This window comes from Eurosta solidaginis, chromosome 4 (genome assembly GCF_040869045.1).
Source record: "Eurosta solidaginis isolate ZX-2024a chromosome 4, ASM4086904v1, whole genome shotgun sequence".
In the NCBI taxonomy this organism is placed as follows: Eukaryota; Metazoa; Arthropoda; class Insecta; order Diptera; family Tephritidae; genus Eurosta; species Eurosta solidaginis.
The window spans coordinates 139,421,233-139,436,573 of NC_090322.1; the positions used below are offsets into that span (position 1 = coordinate 139,421,233).

The 15,341-nt window shown below is 37.2% G+C and overlaps 1 protein-coding gene across 4 annotated transcripts in view; it reads left to right on the plus strand.

Annotated features, from left to right (window-relative positions):
- The first annotated feature begins 355 nt into the window (after positions 1-355).
- Positions 356-15,341, plus strand: part of LOC137250398 (ethanolamine kinase-like) — an 82,631-nt gene continuing 67,645 nt past the window's right edge. For all 4 annotated transcript variants that reach the window (XR_010952936.1, XR_010952935.1, XR_010952934.1 and 1 more), the window contains exon 1: positions 356-1,595. Coding sequence is in view for 1 of the 4 variants with exons in the window: in XM_067783122.1 (XP_067639223.1) it covers positions 1,239-1,595 (357 nt within the window). In the remaining 3 variants the exon portion in view is untranslated. The remainder of the gene's footprint in view (positions 1,596-15,341) is intronic.

The window sequence follows — 15,341 nt, forward strand, 5'->3', positions numbered from 1 at the left end:
ACAAAGTAAAGCATGTGTGCAAACGTCAAACTGAAATGTCACGCTGAACAAAAATTGGAAATCGAGTTAGGTTTTCACGCAGCAAATTCAATTTCGGTTCTCTCATACAAGTTGTATGTGCATGACACATTTTTGACAACATATGACTTGCGTGCGTTTATATTAGGTTGGCTTGGTAGTTAATGCATTGCATATACTCGTTAATGTTCTTACGGGGATGGATGTTACAAATCGTTTTATTCACCATATAGATTGGTCTAGTGTGGTAGCACACTATATTGAGCAACAATGAGAAAAATTGCAGGAAAGCAAAAACAGTGTGTTCGATTAGCATTCAGTTTATAAAGACAATTGGGCAAGTAAAGTTGTATATAATTGCGAAGTATTAATGTTTTGCATTTTTCGAAACATCATCTGAGTTAAAGGGGAAAAAACCCTTCCTGCAGTAAAGTCATACCAAAATTAAAAAAAAAAGCTTATGAAAGTACATTTAAATTGTGTACTTCACTCATGAAATTCAAGTAAACCGAAATTTATTTTTCGGAGTTAAGAACACAGCCCAAAAGAGAAAATTAGAAACCGAAATCCATTACGTGAAAAATCGATAAAAATAGATTCAAATCGGAAATCGCATAAAGGCAACTACAAAGAGACGTGCCGACGAGTGCAGCTCAACAGAAAGAAGTAGCAAAACAATAATTGCAAAAAAAAACATTGCACTATCTTGTTGTTGATGGTTATTTTGGTTATGTGAAGGGATCAAAAACAACAAAGTGCGGACAACAGCATTCATATTTATATACCAACAATTGAGAGTTTGTAGAAAAATTCCGAGGATTTGAAACGTTTTTTTTTGGTAAGAAATTAAAGAGTGCAACGGGGAAAAAGAAGGAAAACAGGTGATCAGCTGTGTAGTGGCAGAAGAGTTAACTCTTTCCATCTGACTGGTAAGGAGAAGGAGAATTGCAAAAAAAAAGACTTCAAAATTGCAGCCGTAAAAAAAACAGAAGCAGCTAAACGTCAAAAGGAAATAAACTAGGAAAAGTGTTGAATTTGATTTTGATAATACATAAATAAAAATAAACATTTGGAATCATAGAAACTAGAAGCATACATTTAAGTCCCTTTTAGGAATACTCAAATCTGAACAGAAGCAAATTTGCAAATAACCAAAAAAAAAAAAAAAAACATACAAAATTGTCGTTGGACCCTACTAAATCGGTTTATATAAAAGTAGTATGGGCACAGAAACAAAATTTAATAATCAAACGGAAAACACCACGATAACGACTGGAAGTGTTTCATATCCCAAAGTAGTGCGCAATGGCTCATCGTCAACACCATTAGATCGCGCTGTCGGTGTTGGTGGCATTAGTGGTGCTAGCCAAAATTTACATACCACAAATGGCTCCAAGAGTGCAACATTGAACTGCAAGCTACAGCAAAACGCTGCATGGAATGATAGCAATACTAAAACCACTGCTGTCACTCCATTTTTTGTACCCATACACATTGGTGAGGATGTATTTAGCGGTGCCAAAGAGATATTAAAGGTGATACGACCACATTGGAAACTTAGTCATGTACAATTTAAAGTAAGTATAAAATCTATTAAAAATGAAATAGGTGCATCATATAAGCGTAATCATAAGTGAAGCGGCATCTCTGCTTGCAGGTAGCGTTGAATTTATTATTGCTTTTCAGTAAAATGAGCAGCACTTGTTGTTGTTCTTGTTGTAGCGATAAGGACACTCCCTTCAAATGTTTTGGGGAGTGTTATCGTTGTTGATGGTCCTTTGTTGGATATAGATCCGGTACGTTCCGATAACAAACACCATTAAGGTACTAGCCCGACCATCGCGGGAACGATTAATCTGACCTCATGTTGTTGTTGTTGTTGTTGTAGCGATTAGGTTACTCCCCGAAGGCTTTGGGGAGTGTTATCGATGTGATGGTCCTTTGTCGGATACAGATCAGATACGCTCCGGTAACACAGCACCATTAAGGTGCTAGCCCGACCATCTCGGGAACGATTTATATGGCCACATTGAACCTTCAGGCCATCCCTCCCTCCCCACCCCAAGTTCCATGAGGAGCTTGGGGTCGCCAGAGCCTCGTCTGTTAGTGAAACGGGATTCGCCGCTCGAAGGTGAGGTTGACAATTGGGTTGGAGAAGCTATATATTGCGCTACACAACCCCTTGAATCCCAATCTGACCACATTGAACCCCCTAGTCCATCCTGCCCCCACCCGCTAGTTCCATTAAGAACTTGGTTCGCCAGAGACTCGCCTGCTAAATATGTGTATGATACATGAATATTTATAACAGGACTCGCCTCGCGTAGGTGATGTTGACAATTGTGTTGCGGAAGCTATGAATTGCGCTTATCAACCCCTAAAATTTGGAAGAGTCGGTTGTTGTAGCGGTTAGGACACTCCACGAAAGTTTTGGAGTGTGTTATCGATGTTTTTTATTCGATTGGCCTTTGCCAGGTATAGATCCGGTACGTTCCGGAAACATGTACCATTAAGGTACTAGCCCGGCCGTCTCGGCAACGTTTTAATATAACATTGAATCTTATAGTCATTTTTGGAAAAAATTGGTACTTAGCAGGTTAGTTCGAAAACCTAAGTGAACGTTATGCTTGGTCGAGACCTGGTGGTACATAATTGGATTATGCAACCCGAACTATGTTATATATGACTTATTTTGTTTTGTTTATATTCCGACAGGGTGGATAAATCAGGCCCGTCGAGAGAGGTCGGGGGTGGGGGATTCCCCCGGGCCCGCGATTTATAGGTACTAAGACACTTTTTTTAATTCAGGAGAGTCTTTGGTTGTTCCATGTGCAAATTTTAAGCCGAATTTCAAAAGTAACGAATATTGATAATGATGTTTTGCCTGGACCTGAGGAGACAATAAAAACATCAAACAAAAATGTGTTTCTCAGGGGGCCCGCGATTTTGAGGTACTAAGACATTTTTTTTAATTCAGGAGAGTCTTTAGTTGTTCCATGTGCAAATTTTAAGCCGAATTTCAAAAGCAACGAATATTGATAATGATTTTTTGCCTGGGCCTGAGGAGACAATAAAAACATCAAACAAAAATGTCGGTTTACATGAATCCGAAATCGTAAAGTTTTCGTGGTGGCACTGATGAAGGTTCATCTTCAAAAAGTCTTCGAACAATACCACCAACTCTGTATTAAAGTCCAGATTATTTAAACGACTTCGATATCGGTACCGTGAATAATGAGTTTTTGCGATCTGAAAAAGTCTAACGAAATAAATCGTCGAGGTCATCAAAAGTGTCCTGTTATTTTTCCACGTGAATGTCATGACGAGGCATTTCTTACCTCGTTGTTAAATAGAATCTTGTCAAATGGAGAGAGAGTGGAGCGTGACTGGTTAGTGTGGAGTGCCAATAGCAATGCTTTTTATTGCCTACCATGTCGTTTATTAAGCACCAATACTTTAAACCGACCTAAAATTGGTTGTCCTGGTGGATAATCGAAATTCCAGGTATGGAAGAAGCTATACGATATACTGTCATCACACGAAAATACTCAAGATCACATTAAATGTTATATTCAATGGCGATCTTTACAAAATCTAATTAAAAAGGAGGCTACAATTGATACACTTATCAATGAACAGCTAATCACTGAAACTCAAAAGTGGAAAGAAATTTTACATAGAATTTTGGACACTATTTTATTTTTGGGTGAAAGAGGCCTAGCTTTCAAAGGCGAAAGTTTATATCTTCGTGAACAAAACAATGGACATTTTTTGGGCATCTAAAATCTCATAAGCCATTATGATCCGATACTTAGAGATCATTTGGAGAAAGTTAGGATTTCACAACGACATCACAAACGTTTACAAGTTCACTATCTTTCCCCAGAGATTCAGAACAAGTTTATAGAAATTTGTGCAAAGCACGTGAGGGAACTATATTAGATCAAGGCAAGAAAGCCAAGTATTTTGCTATTATCGTTGATGCTATGCCACGTTGACTACGTTCATTTTGCGCTAACTCCATTTCATTTCGAAAGCAACAAATTTTACAATTCAAGAACGGTTTTTGGCTTTCGTGAATTGTGACTAAAAAACTGGTCACAAAATTGCTGATCTAATTTGCCATACTCTAGGTAAACATGAAATCCCATTAAAAATTGTCGCGCACAAGGGTACGATAACGGCGAAAATATAAAAAGAGCTTACAACGGAGCACTACGTCACATTCTCGACAAAAACTCGAATGCCGATTACTCGCCTTGTGCAACCCACAGTCTCAATTTATGTAGTGTTGATGCTGCAGAATGTAGTACGGCTGCAATCACATTCTTCGGAGTTGTACAAAAATGTTTTACTATTTTCAACAGCACTCCACAACGATGGGACATCCTCAAAAAAAAAATGTACCGAGCTCTCTTCATAGTCTTTCAGCCAAAAGCCAAATTGGACTGCGCAAACATACAGAGATGTTACCGGCATCTCAAGTACATCAACAAGTTCGAATATATCTTGCTGTCCAAAGTTTACGGACATTCGAAAGAGAACACCCAAAAGACGTTCTGAAGATAATTTAAATGGGATGATTATGGATGATTCAGAGTCTGATTTTAAAAACAATATATTCCTAGTGATCGTTGATTAGGTAATCACTGACATTACTAAACGATTTAGAGCTATGAGAAATTTGAGCGAGACGTTTTCCTTTTTGTGGCAATTTCGGGCGAGCGCAGCAAAATTTGTCGGACATTTCTCAAAGCTTAGAATTGCTAAATGCCATCTATGTTCAAAATCTGTATACAATTTACCCCAACATTTCAGTTGCTTCACGTATCTTTTGCACTATACCTGTCACTGTAGCTAGTGCAGAACGTTCTTTCAGCGTCCTTGCAAGAATCAAAAACTTTCATACATATGTCGTGTTCAACTCAAGAGCGAGTTTCAGGACTTGCCACGCTTTGTGTTGAATCCGTTTTGGCAAGACAGTTAAATTTTGATATTATTATAAAAAATTTTGCAGCGAAAAAAGCAAGAAAAGCCACTCTTTGATGTCCGAACCTTCTATATTGAATAATTACAATTTATAATCATCATTATATTTATCAGAAATGATATAAAATGTTACCAAATACATAACTAGAAAAGATTATTTGAAACAATATGTGGATGTTAAAAGAGAATTTTATTTCTAGGTTACAATAAAACAGTATAAATAGTAAATATTCTGTTTTAATTTTATTTTCAGCTGTTAGTCCAGAAATCATTTAGGTGATGTGGTAATTTTTTTTTTTTTTTGTATGTAATCCATCAATAATGATTAATGAATGAGACGTCATTAATTCAAATTAATCAAATGTATTAATGTTTTTTTATAGGGGGCCCGTAAATTGTTTAGCCCCGGGCCAGGATTTTCTCTACGGCCCTGGGATAAATGATGTATATTGGAACGATTTTCCTTCATCCCTTGTCAAATTTGGTTTTGAGACAAACCGGTTTCGGCGTTGTGCCATCATCAGTGTCGATTTTCGTTCTGATCTGTTGTTGTCGTTTTTCCTGTATTTATAGTTCTTAGGTACATGAGGTCGTAGGTCTCAAAACCAAATTTGACAAAGGATGACGGAGAATCGTTCCAATATACATTATGTTATATATCCTGTTACTTTATTTTTAAATAGGAAATGAGGTAGTTTACAAAAAAAAGTACGATCCCGTAAAGACAATAACCAAAATCATAATTTTTAAATGGGGTTACATTTCGGGCCCTACTTCGTTCTGGGTACTGTAACAGTTCAACTCTTACTTGCTCATAATCAACTCCGACATGCCTGTTGTTGTTGTTGTTGTAGCGATTAGGTTACTCCCCGAAGGCTTTGGGGAGTGTTATCGATGTAATGGTCCTTTGTCGGATACAGATCAGATACGCTCCGGTAACACAGCACCATTAAGGTGCTGCCCGACCATCTCGGGAACGATTTATATAGCCACATTAAACCTTCAGGCCATCCCTCCCTCCCCACCCCCAAGTTCCATGAGGAGCTTGGGTCGCCAGATCCTCGTCTGTTAGTGAAACGGGATTCGCCGCTCGAAGGTGAGGTTGACAATTGGGTTGGAGAAGGTATATATTGCGCTACACAACCCCTTGAATCCCACACAACCCCTTGAATCCCACCGACATGCCTAATGCAGGCCTGCATGCGATGTGTCCTCACATGACACCAACTATCTTACAATTGTATCCGGTTAAAACCTCTATCCAACACAAACCTCTCATCCCGAGGATATTAAAAAAAAATTTTAATGTACGGCTTTCGTGATAAATCTTAAAAAATAAGTGGGTACAGACGTCATTCGAGTTTCCACATGTTCTTAATTTATGGCACTTTAAAGTTTTCTACATCTTCAATATCGAACATTAAGTTAGCGAAGTAATTCGGGTACGATATCAATGCATATATGTACACATCTTAATATGTATTGATTTCATTTATCGTTTTCAAGGAGGTAAATGTAGATAGACGAACGGCCAAGTCTCTTTCAACTTATTGTTTGCAACTGTTAAAGGCAGATTTCCCATGGGGCGGCAGCGTTGGTGTTGAAACATCAAAATACCTTACACAATTTGTTTCTAAACCGTCAGTCTGTTCACTCCTTCTGCATTCCTGCCATGTAAAGCTTTTCAGCGAAAATTCAAATAGTGCTTTCCTTGTAGTGATGAAGACACTCCCCGAAGGTTTCTAATCGACAACGATGGTCCTTTCCCAGATATTGATCCGATAAGTTCCGGAATTTATCACCAATAAAGTACTAGCCTCACCACTTGGGAAACGATTTGATATAACCACGTCGATCCTTTCAGGAATCTGAGGAGTCGACATAAGACATATAAGTAGATCCCGTCTCACTAATTGATAAGAGTAATTAAAAAGTATCACAACGTTGGAAGAGAAGTTGGACCTACATACAAGCTTTATGGCGACTCCGAACGGCATCTGCAAGGCATTTCACTGCCGAGAGGCGACCCTGCTTAGAAGAACTTTTTTCAAGATATTAGTATTGTTATTATTCCTGAATCATTTGTATTTCACAAATGAACTTAATGTTAGGCTTAGGATAGGTCTGTGTAGTAAGAGCTTTTGATATATATAGCGAAGCAAAAAGTCGACATTTTTAACATATGGCGAGCTTTTTTTGTAAAATGGAAGCCTCAGTAAATCCAACTTTTTAACTGAAGTATGGATTTATCACACTTCGAAGGCAACTAGGAATAAAAAAATAATGTAGTCTGTGGCTAACGTGACAACACTGCTTGGACAATAAAAGTTATCTGTGCATAGGATTAAACAGTTTTTGTTTGATAAAACTTCACATGATTATATACAGACAATGCGGCGTTGCACAGTGGTCGATTTATCTGCGCTAGTGACGAAATTACACACTCGTTGTTGTTGTTTTAGCAGTGCTTCGCCACATCCAGTATGCACGACCTCTCACCAATTGTCATCAATGTCCACTAACGGGAATCCGAGGAAACTTGCAGTTTCATGTCATGTCGAGACATTACAAGTGGGAGATGTGTACATTCGGTATGTCGGAAAAGATTCTGGATAAGTAGGAATTTAACCAATTACAGTATCCAGATCGAAGTTAGCTAGAGTGATGCGCGTTTCCCTCGGGAGGTTGCTTTCCTCAACTGCGAGTTTAGGATATTTGTCTTTAAGGACGGGGTTCACCGAGAAATCCCTGGCTAAGTGGTCCGACGACTTTTTATTCATGTTTCTGGAGGGTCTTGTCATGCCCATCTTTTTTAAACGGCTGAGTAGGTAAAGTGCGGGTTTCTTCATTGTGCCCATGGAGATGACTTCTTAAGTTCCTGGAAGGCGGGACCTCTTTAATCAGATATCTGTTGTGATGCCCAGGTTTCTGGGTATTCAGCAGAAAATGTTCGTTCGCCTCACTGTTTTGGGGAAATAAGAAAACATTCCGTGGCAGTTTTTTTTCGGTGTTTTGACAGGCTTGCAGTTTCCTGCAGTGTTTTTTTTTCAGGTTGGACTACCATTTAATTTGTAAACCCATTTAACGGCTTAAAAAACATCGTAAGCCAAATCCTTATAAAAAATTTTCGCTTTTTCTTAATTCTAAAAATTATATTCGCGACGCTATCGAATGCAAATCCACCACTGTGTATTGCACAAATTATACAGTATTTAACTCATATATAAAAAATAAGATGTGCGCAGTTATTACAAATATTTTATAGCACCTTTGTGCTAACATATAAACATACCGGCTATAGCACATACACAGGGCTGTGCGCAGGGGGAGGATTTACTAAAGTATTTTTTTAAATAAAAATTACATTTTATGCTCAGCAACAAGAGCTTTCTTCGCCTGCACTCGACACTATGGCAAAACATGGAGTTATATCCCGAAGTGGTATACTGGACTTTTAATAGCGTTTTGAAGCCAGCATGCTTCCTTATCTTGGAGACCGAAGACCACGCAAAGAACAGCACACTGACTAACGAAAACTAAGAATTTCACTCTGTGGCTGACGAAAACTAATACTTTCGCCTTCTTCATGACGAAAATTAACACTCAAAGCAAGTGCATAACTTTTAAGAAGTTTTTACCTCTTACTCACCCTCCCTCTTTTCTCTTTCATTTTACTCACTACTCGCCCTAAGTCTCTTTCTCCCTCTCCGTCTTTTCCATCCCTATTTTCTCTCTAGCACTTCTCTTTCACCCTCCCCCGCTCCATCTATCCCTATCTCTCTATCTTCGTCTAACTCTATCTCTTTTGCAGTCTCTTTCTCCTTCTCCTTCCCTCGTGTTTCTTCTCTAGTTTTTTTTTATTCTTCTCCATCTCTTATTTCCTGTCCCAGGCCAATGGGTTGTAAGTATTATTGAATGCTGTTTCATAAAAAGATAAAAACAAAAATCTTTTCCTAAAAAACAAAATTAAAGAGTGGGGTATGAAAAATAGATAAAATCCGATACTCAAACCTACTCAATATACTCACAAAATTTCATGAGAAGCGGTCGAGCCGTTTCGAAGGAGTCCAACCACAAACACTGTGACACGAGAATTGTATATATGTGATAGATAATACCCCTGGACCACATGTTGGCCTATATCTCGTACACGGGTTGAGATGACGCAATATCGTATTAAAGCTCTCATCATCAGCTTTCATTTGATGCCCATATTGCACATCCATATTTGAAAAATACCCGGGTCCATGTTTTGGGTTTCTAGACCCTAGTGGTCTAGTGATCGGAACCATGCTATTTACATTTCCTGGGTAATGATAAATGATCATACAAGTGACCGCGTCTCTACGAGTTGCGGTCCCTAAGTTTTATACGTCAAAAAATCGTATTTGTGGTCCGATTAGGCTCATATTTGGAACACATAATACATACATGAATAGAATGCGACATATGAAAAAATCGCCAGCAGGTGGCGCAAGGCTCGAGATATTCAAGAAAATCGTATTTGTGGTCCGATTAGGCTCATATATGGAACACATATTACATACATGAATAGAAAGCGACACATGAAAAAAAATCGCCGGCAGGTGGCGCAGGATGGAGATATTCAAAAAAATCGTATTTATGGTCCGATTAGGCTCATATTTGGAACACATATTACATACATGAATAGAAAGCGACATATAAAAAAATCGCCGCCAGGTGGCGCAAGGATCGAGGTATTAAAAAAATCATATTGGTCCGATCTGGCTCACATTTGGAACACAAATTACATACAGAAATACAAATCACTTCATGAAAAAAAATCCCGCTAGGTGTGGAAAGGATCGAGATATTAAAATACTCGTATTTGTGGTACGATTTGGCTCACATTTGGAACAAATATCCCATACAGTCCGGTAGAAGTGACATCAAAATATTTTGGCGTTCGAGGAGGGACAAGCATACGTGGCGCCGAGTAGAATAGAGTCTGTGGAAGGATTATGTGACCTAGATTGTAACAAATTGTCAGGAAAGAGTCCTTGTAACAATGAGTCACTAAATGAACTACATACTTAAATAGAATGAGAAATAAAAAGCACTTAAATAAAGACTAAAAACTTGAAAATAAAATAATAGAAAAAAATTTTTAAGTTAAACGGTTTTATTGAAAACAATACTTACATTAAGTAATAATGATACTAAAAGCTAGAAAAAAAATTAGGTAGGTCCTATTGATAGTCATAAGTAAGACCAACTGCTACGCCACACATTTTTAGAAACTTCACGCGCCCAACGTTCTTATTTAATTGTCTGATCAATGCCCTATATTGATGAGGAGTGTGATGACTAGTACCTAGGACCTACCTAATTATTTTCCAGCTTTTAGTATTATTATTACTTAATGTAAATATTGTTTTCAATAAAACCGTTTAGCTAAAATTTTTTTTTTAATTATTTTTTTTAACTATATTTATATTATTATATATAAAGATCTCAGATTTTCTGTTGATATTGATCATATGAGTTAAAAGAAACCTTGTGTTCGTTGAAGCATTCCAGCTTATTCAAAGCTAACAGTCCGATTTGGACGGGTGCGACATGGCGTAGAAAATTCAATGTGGTCTTATTAACTTGTTCCCGAGATTGTCGGGCTTGTGCATGCGCCAAAGGACCATCAAACTCGATAACACTCCCCAAAACCTTCGGGGAGTTTATTTATCGCTACTAAAACAGCAACAATCGCCAGATTCAGCTGTTGTAAAAAATATAAACTTCTATAACCAAATTTCTGCTCGGTCCATAAACACTCTCATTCAGGATTTTAAAGTACAATTAAGAACTTGAATTTATTATTACACTTCTAGGCAATCTTATTTTCTACATATCAGATTTTTTCCAAGTATAAATAGTTTGCGTTATTCACAAACATTCCTACATGCATCAAACAGCGTTAGCAATTATATAAATAATTCTTATCAGCCACTAAAAATTGTTCAAAATTCTATTCATTATCTAATTAAACTTTGATATGTAGACACAGCGATTCATTGCTGACAATGTATGCATTAATGAAATCTATTTGAATGACTGACACTAATAAACAGCAATAACTTTTTGTTAACGTCACTATTAAACTCTCCTGTTTTCGTAATCCGTGCTAATTTTGTCTTTGATATGTTTTAGAGATTAACCGCTGTTATCTTAAAATGTAAAAGTTGCTCGGCTTTTTCACGACGAATGTTGCGAAATTAATCACAGCCTAGAAATACAGTTGCTGTGCAAAATGGCGTTGAGCAACACCACCAGCTCAGTCAGAATTGGGAACGGAACACGGTGCCCCTATCGTTTGATATCTTTAATTTGATGTTGGAGAAAATTATGCAGAACTTAACCGCTCTGGAACAATATTGTAGAGAATTTTAAGAAATCCTCGATAATTGCACACCTTCTGTTACAGTTGGAATCGTTGAAATATCGAATAAATAACCGAAATATTCAATATAGCAAAATGTTCTTTATTGCCAACACTACTTTGGTAGTAGTACTTCACAATCAAATAACTCGCTTACATCACTTATAGCGTGTTAAAATCAAACTGATCATTGTCCCTCAGCTTGCTCTGTTTTTATACTCTCAGTTTCCTCGTTCGCCTATTTCTCCCAGGGTCCAGACCTTTCACGAGCAGCGGTCTCGAACACTTGCTTGTTTATTTCTCGTTTTTGTATCATATAGTTGGTTATTTAGCTATACAGATGTATATGTGTGAGTAATGTCATTTTCACTCTTAGCTGATTACTTGTATGTATGACTATTTCTTTTTATTCTTCTTCACATACAGGAATATCTCAAATATATTTTTCAATTTTCAATTTCAATTCCAAAGTCCTTTTGTCTGGTAAACCCAAACGTATACTTTAGGTGGGGGTAAAACCCGATTAGCTGATCAAATTGTGCGAAAACGACTAAAAGAAAATATACAGATTTTCAAGACCAAAATAATGGCGTATCAATTCCAAAAATCGGATGTGAAATAATCAATATGTAAATATTTTTCCGCAACACTCTCAACATTCGCTTTAAATTTAGGGCCGGGCTTTCACAACTATTTTTTTTTTTTTTGTATGGGGACCAACCCGGTCTAGTGCTGAGTCTACCAACAATTTACTGCTTTATATTCAACTGTCTGTAATGTAATTAATTATGTGTTTAGGTTGTTATTTTTGCAACAACATTTGCACTTTATAATATTTAAATACATTCGTAAAATACCAACACGCTCCAACTTTAGTTATAGTTGTTAATTGAGCTTACAATGGCTATGCTGAAAAGCATTCATTATTAGCAACAATTCATTATATGTAGATGCAAGCCATTTATTAATTCGTATTATGAGCTTGTTGTTTTTATACCCAGCTGTACTTGTACACAGGGTATTATAAATTTGATTGGATAACGGTTGTTTGCACAGGTATAAAGGAATCGAGATAGATATAGACTTTTATATAGCAAAATCATCAGTATCGAAAAAAAATTGATTGAGCCATGTCCGATCCTCCGCCCGTCTGTCCGTTAACACGATAACTTGAGTAAATATTGAGATATCTTCTCCAAATTTGGTACACGAGTTTATTTGAACCCAGAAGAATTGGTATTAAAAATGAGCGAAATCGGATGATTACCACGCCCACTTTTTATATATATAACATTTTGGAAAACACAAAAAACCTGATTACTTAGTAAATAATACACCTAGAATGTTGAAATTTGACGTGTGGACTGATATTGAGAAAAAAAAATTGAACATTTTTTTAAAATGGGCGTGGCACAAATCAAAAATCATTAAACCTATCGTAACAAAATTCGGCAGAGAGGTTGCCTTTACTATAAGGAATGCTTTGAAGAAAAATTAACGAAATCGCTTAAGGACCACGCCCACTTTTATATAAAAGATTTTTAAAAGGGCCGTGGACGAATAAAATAAGCTATATATTTGCAAAAAAGAGCTTTATATCAATGGTATTCCATTTCCCATGTGGATTTATAACAATAAATAGGAACAAATTCAAATTTTAAAAAATGGGCGTGGCATCGCCGCTTTTATGACTAAGCAATTTTCTATGTTTCGGGAGCCATAACTCGAAGAAAAGTTAGTTCAGAATAGAACCATATGTATATGTATTATTGCGCAGCCAGGTAACACTATTAAGGACACAAAACAAACAACAACAGCATTTCAAGTGTACAGCTGGGTATGTAATGTTCGGTTTCTTCCGAACTTAGACTTCCTTACTTGTTCTTTTTATAAATTGGAATTCTATCATTTTTTAATAAAAAAGAAGATCATGACGCAATAAAACCAGACAGGTGAATTCATTAGTACAACAACAAAAATTGTTGGTGCTATTTTGCTACATGAAAGAAACGAGAAAACAAATCAAATGTGAAGGAAAAGTACAAAAAGTTGGAAGGAAGTTGGAAATTTAAAGAGAACAAGAGGAAGATGTATAGTCAGAGTAAAAGTAAGAATAAGGGCAATGGTTTGAAAAAAGTAGTAAACAGAGGTTAACAGGAAAGTTCGGAATAAGCATAAGATTAAGAGTAAAAGTGAGAGGACTTAGATAAAAGCATTGTGAATTCATACAAGTGGTAAATGTTAAAAAAAAAAAACGTTCACAATAGTAAACAGCCTCGATCACCTGTTAAATCGCTGTTCGATCACTTATATCATTTGCTCAATGTGTTTTTTCAACCATTTTTGTAAAGGACTCATGCATTGCACTATTAACATATTTTAAAATGTTTCCTTAACTGGCTACCTATATCTTCTTTATTAACTAGATTTTAGAAATGAAAAAGTAAATTGTAGTCTGATTTTCTGTATACACATTTAAAAGAAAAGCTGATTTGTATACACATTTAAAAGAAAAGCTGATTTGAAACACAAATGGGCATTTCATTGCACTTCAATTTATAACCCGTGAGCAAAAAACAAACCTTTCTTCCATTCGCTGGCCAATCGCGACAGCCGTTCTCCTTGTCAAGCAATTATTTGACAGGTAGGTAGGGCAAGGAGGAATAGAAATATTTTTCACTTTTATAAATTCACAATGGATAAAGCAAGAGCGAAAAGGGTAAGAGGAAAAGCGGATTTACGGCAGAGTAAAAGGGATAGGAAAATTGAATGAGTCGATTAAGATAGAGGGGAGAGGAAATAAGAGAGGAAGAGGGCTAGACACATCCTCTAGCGGGTCAGGGGATCAGAATATACCCGCGGTAGGTATGCCCGTCGTAAGAGGCGACTAAAATACCAGATTCAAGGGGCTGTGTAGCGCAACCCTTCAGGTTGCCAGCGCAATATATAGCTTCTCCAAACCCAATTGTCAACCTCACCTATCCGCGGCGAATCCTGTTTCACTAACAGACGAGGCTCTGGCGACCCCAAGCTCCTCATGGAACTTGGGGGTGGGGAGGGAGGGAATGGCCTGAAGGTTTAATGTGGCCACATAAATCGTTCCCGAGATGGTCGGGCTAGCACCTTAATGGTGCTATGGTACCGGAGCGTACCGGATCTGTATCCGGCAAAGGACCATCACATCGATAACACTCCACAAAGCGAGCAACTTTATCGCTACAACAACAACAACAACAACAACAACAGGGCTAGACACAGAAGAGGAAGGTAAATAGATAGATACATTTAGAACATATCTGTTGGGTTTGATCATACGACTGGGAGTATTTCATGTTTGTCTAAACGTTTCCAGGGTTAGCCAGAGCTGTGTAAAATAAAGTTATCATATGCCAACGTTTTTTTTTGACATCAGATAAATCTATAAACTATGATATCTTTAAAAATCGGTGCTATAAAATCTGGCGCCATATACTTTTACACCACAATGGCACAATGGCTTACATAGACAAATGTTTGGTCTTGGGACTGTTTACCCTCGATCAAGCCTCCCATACACATTAGCAACTTCATGATATTGTTCCAGATCGTCACCCATCTCATTGACGTCAGCAATATGTTTCCATAAGCCTTAGTTGTGAATGATGTGATACTCTAAAGATCCAGCCATTGAGTTCTGTTGACTAAAACTATTCCATTTCCAATTCAAAATTTTTTAGAGGTTTGTCTACGTAGATCTAACGAAATCTGCATCAAAATTAGAACAAAATCGAAGAAATAGTTCCGAAATGACGCCGGAATTATCTCAAAATAGTGGCCAAACTATTCCCAAAACAATGCAGAAATGATCCCGAAAGAGCTCCGAAATCTTTCTGAGATAGTTCCCGGTTGATCCCCCTAGTATCCAAAAATTATCCCATAAATAGAGCCGAATCGATCTCAA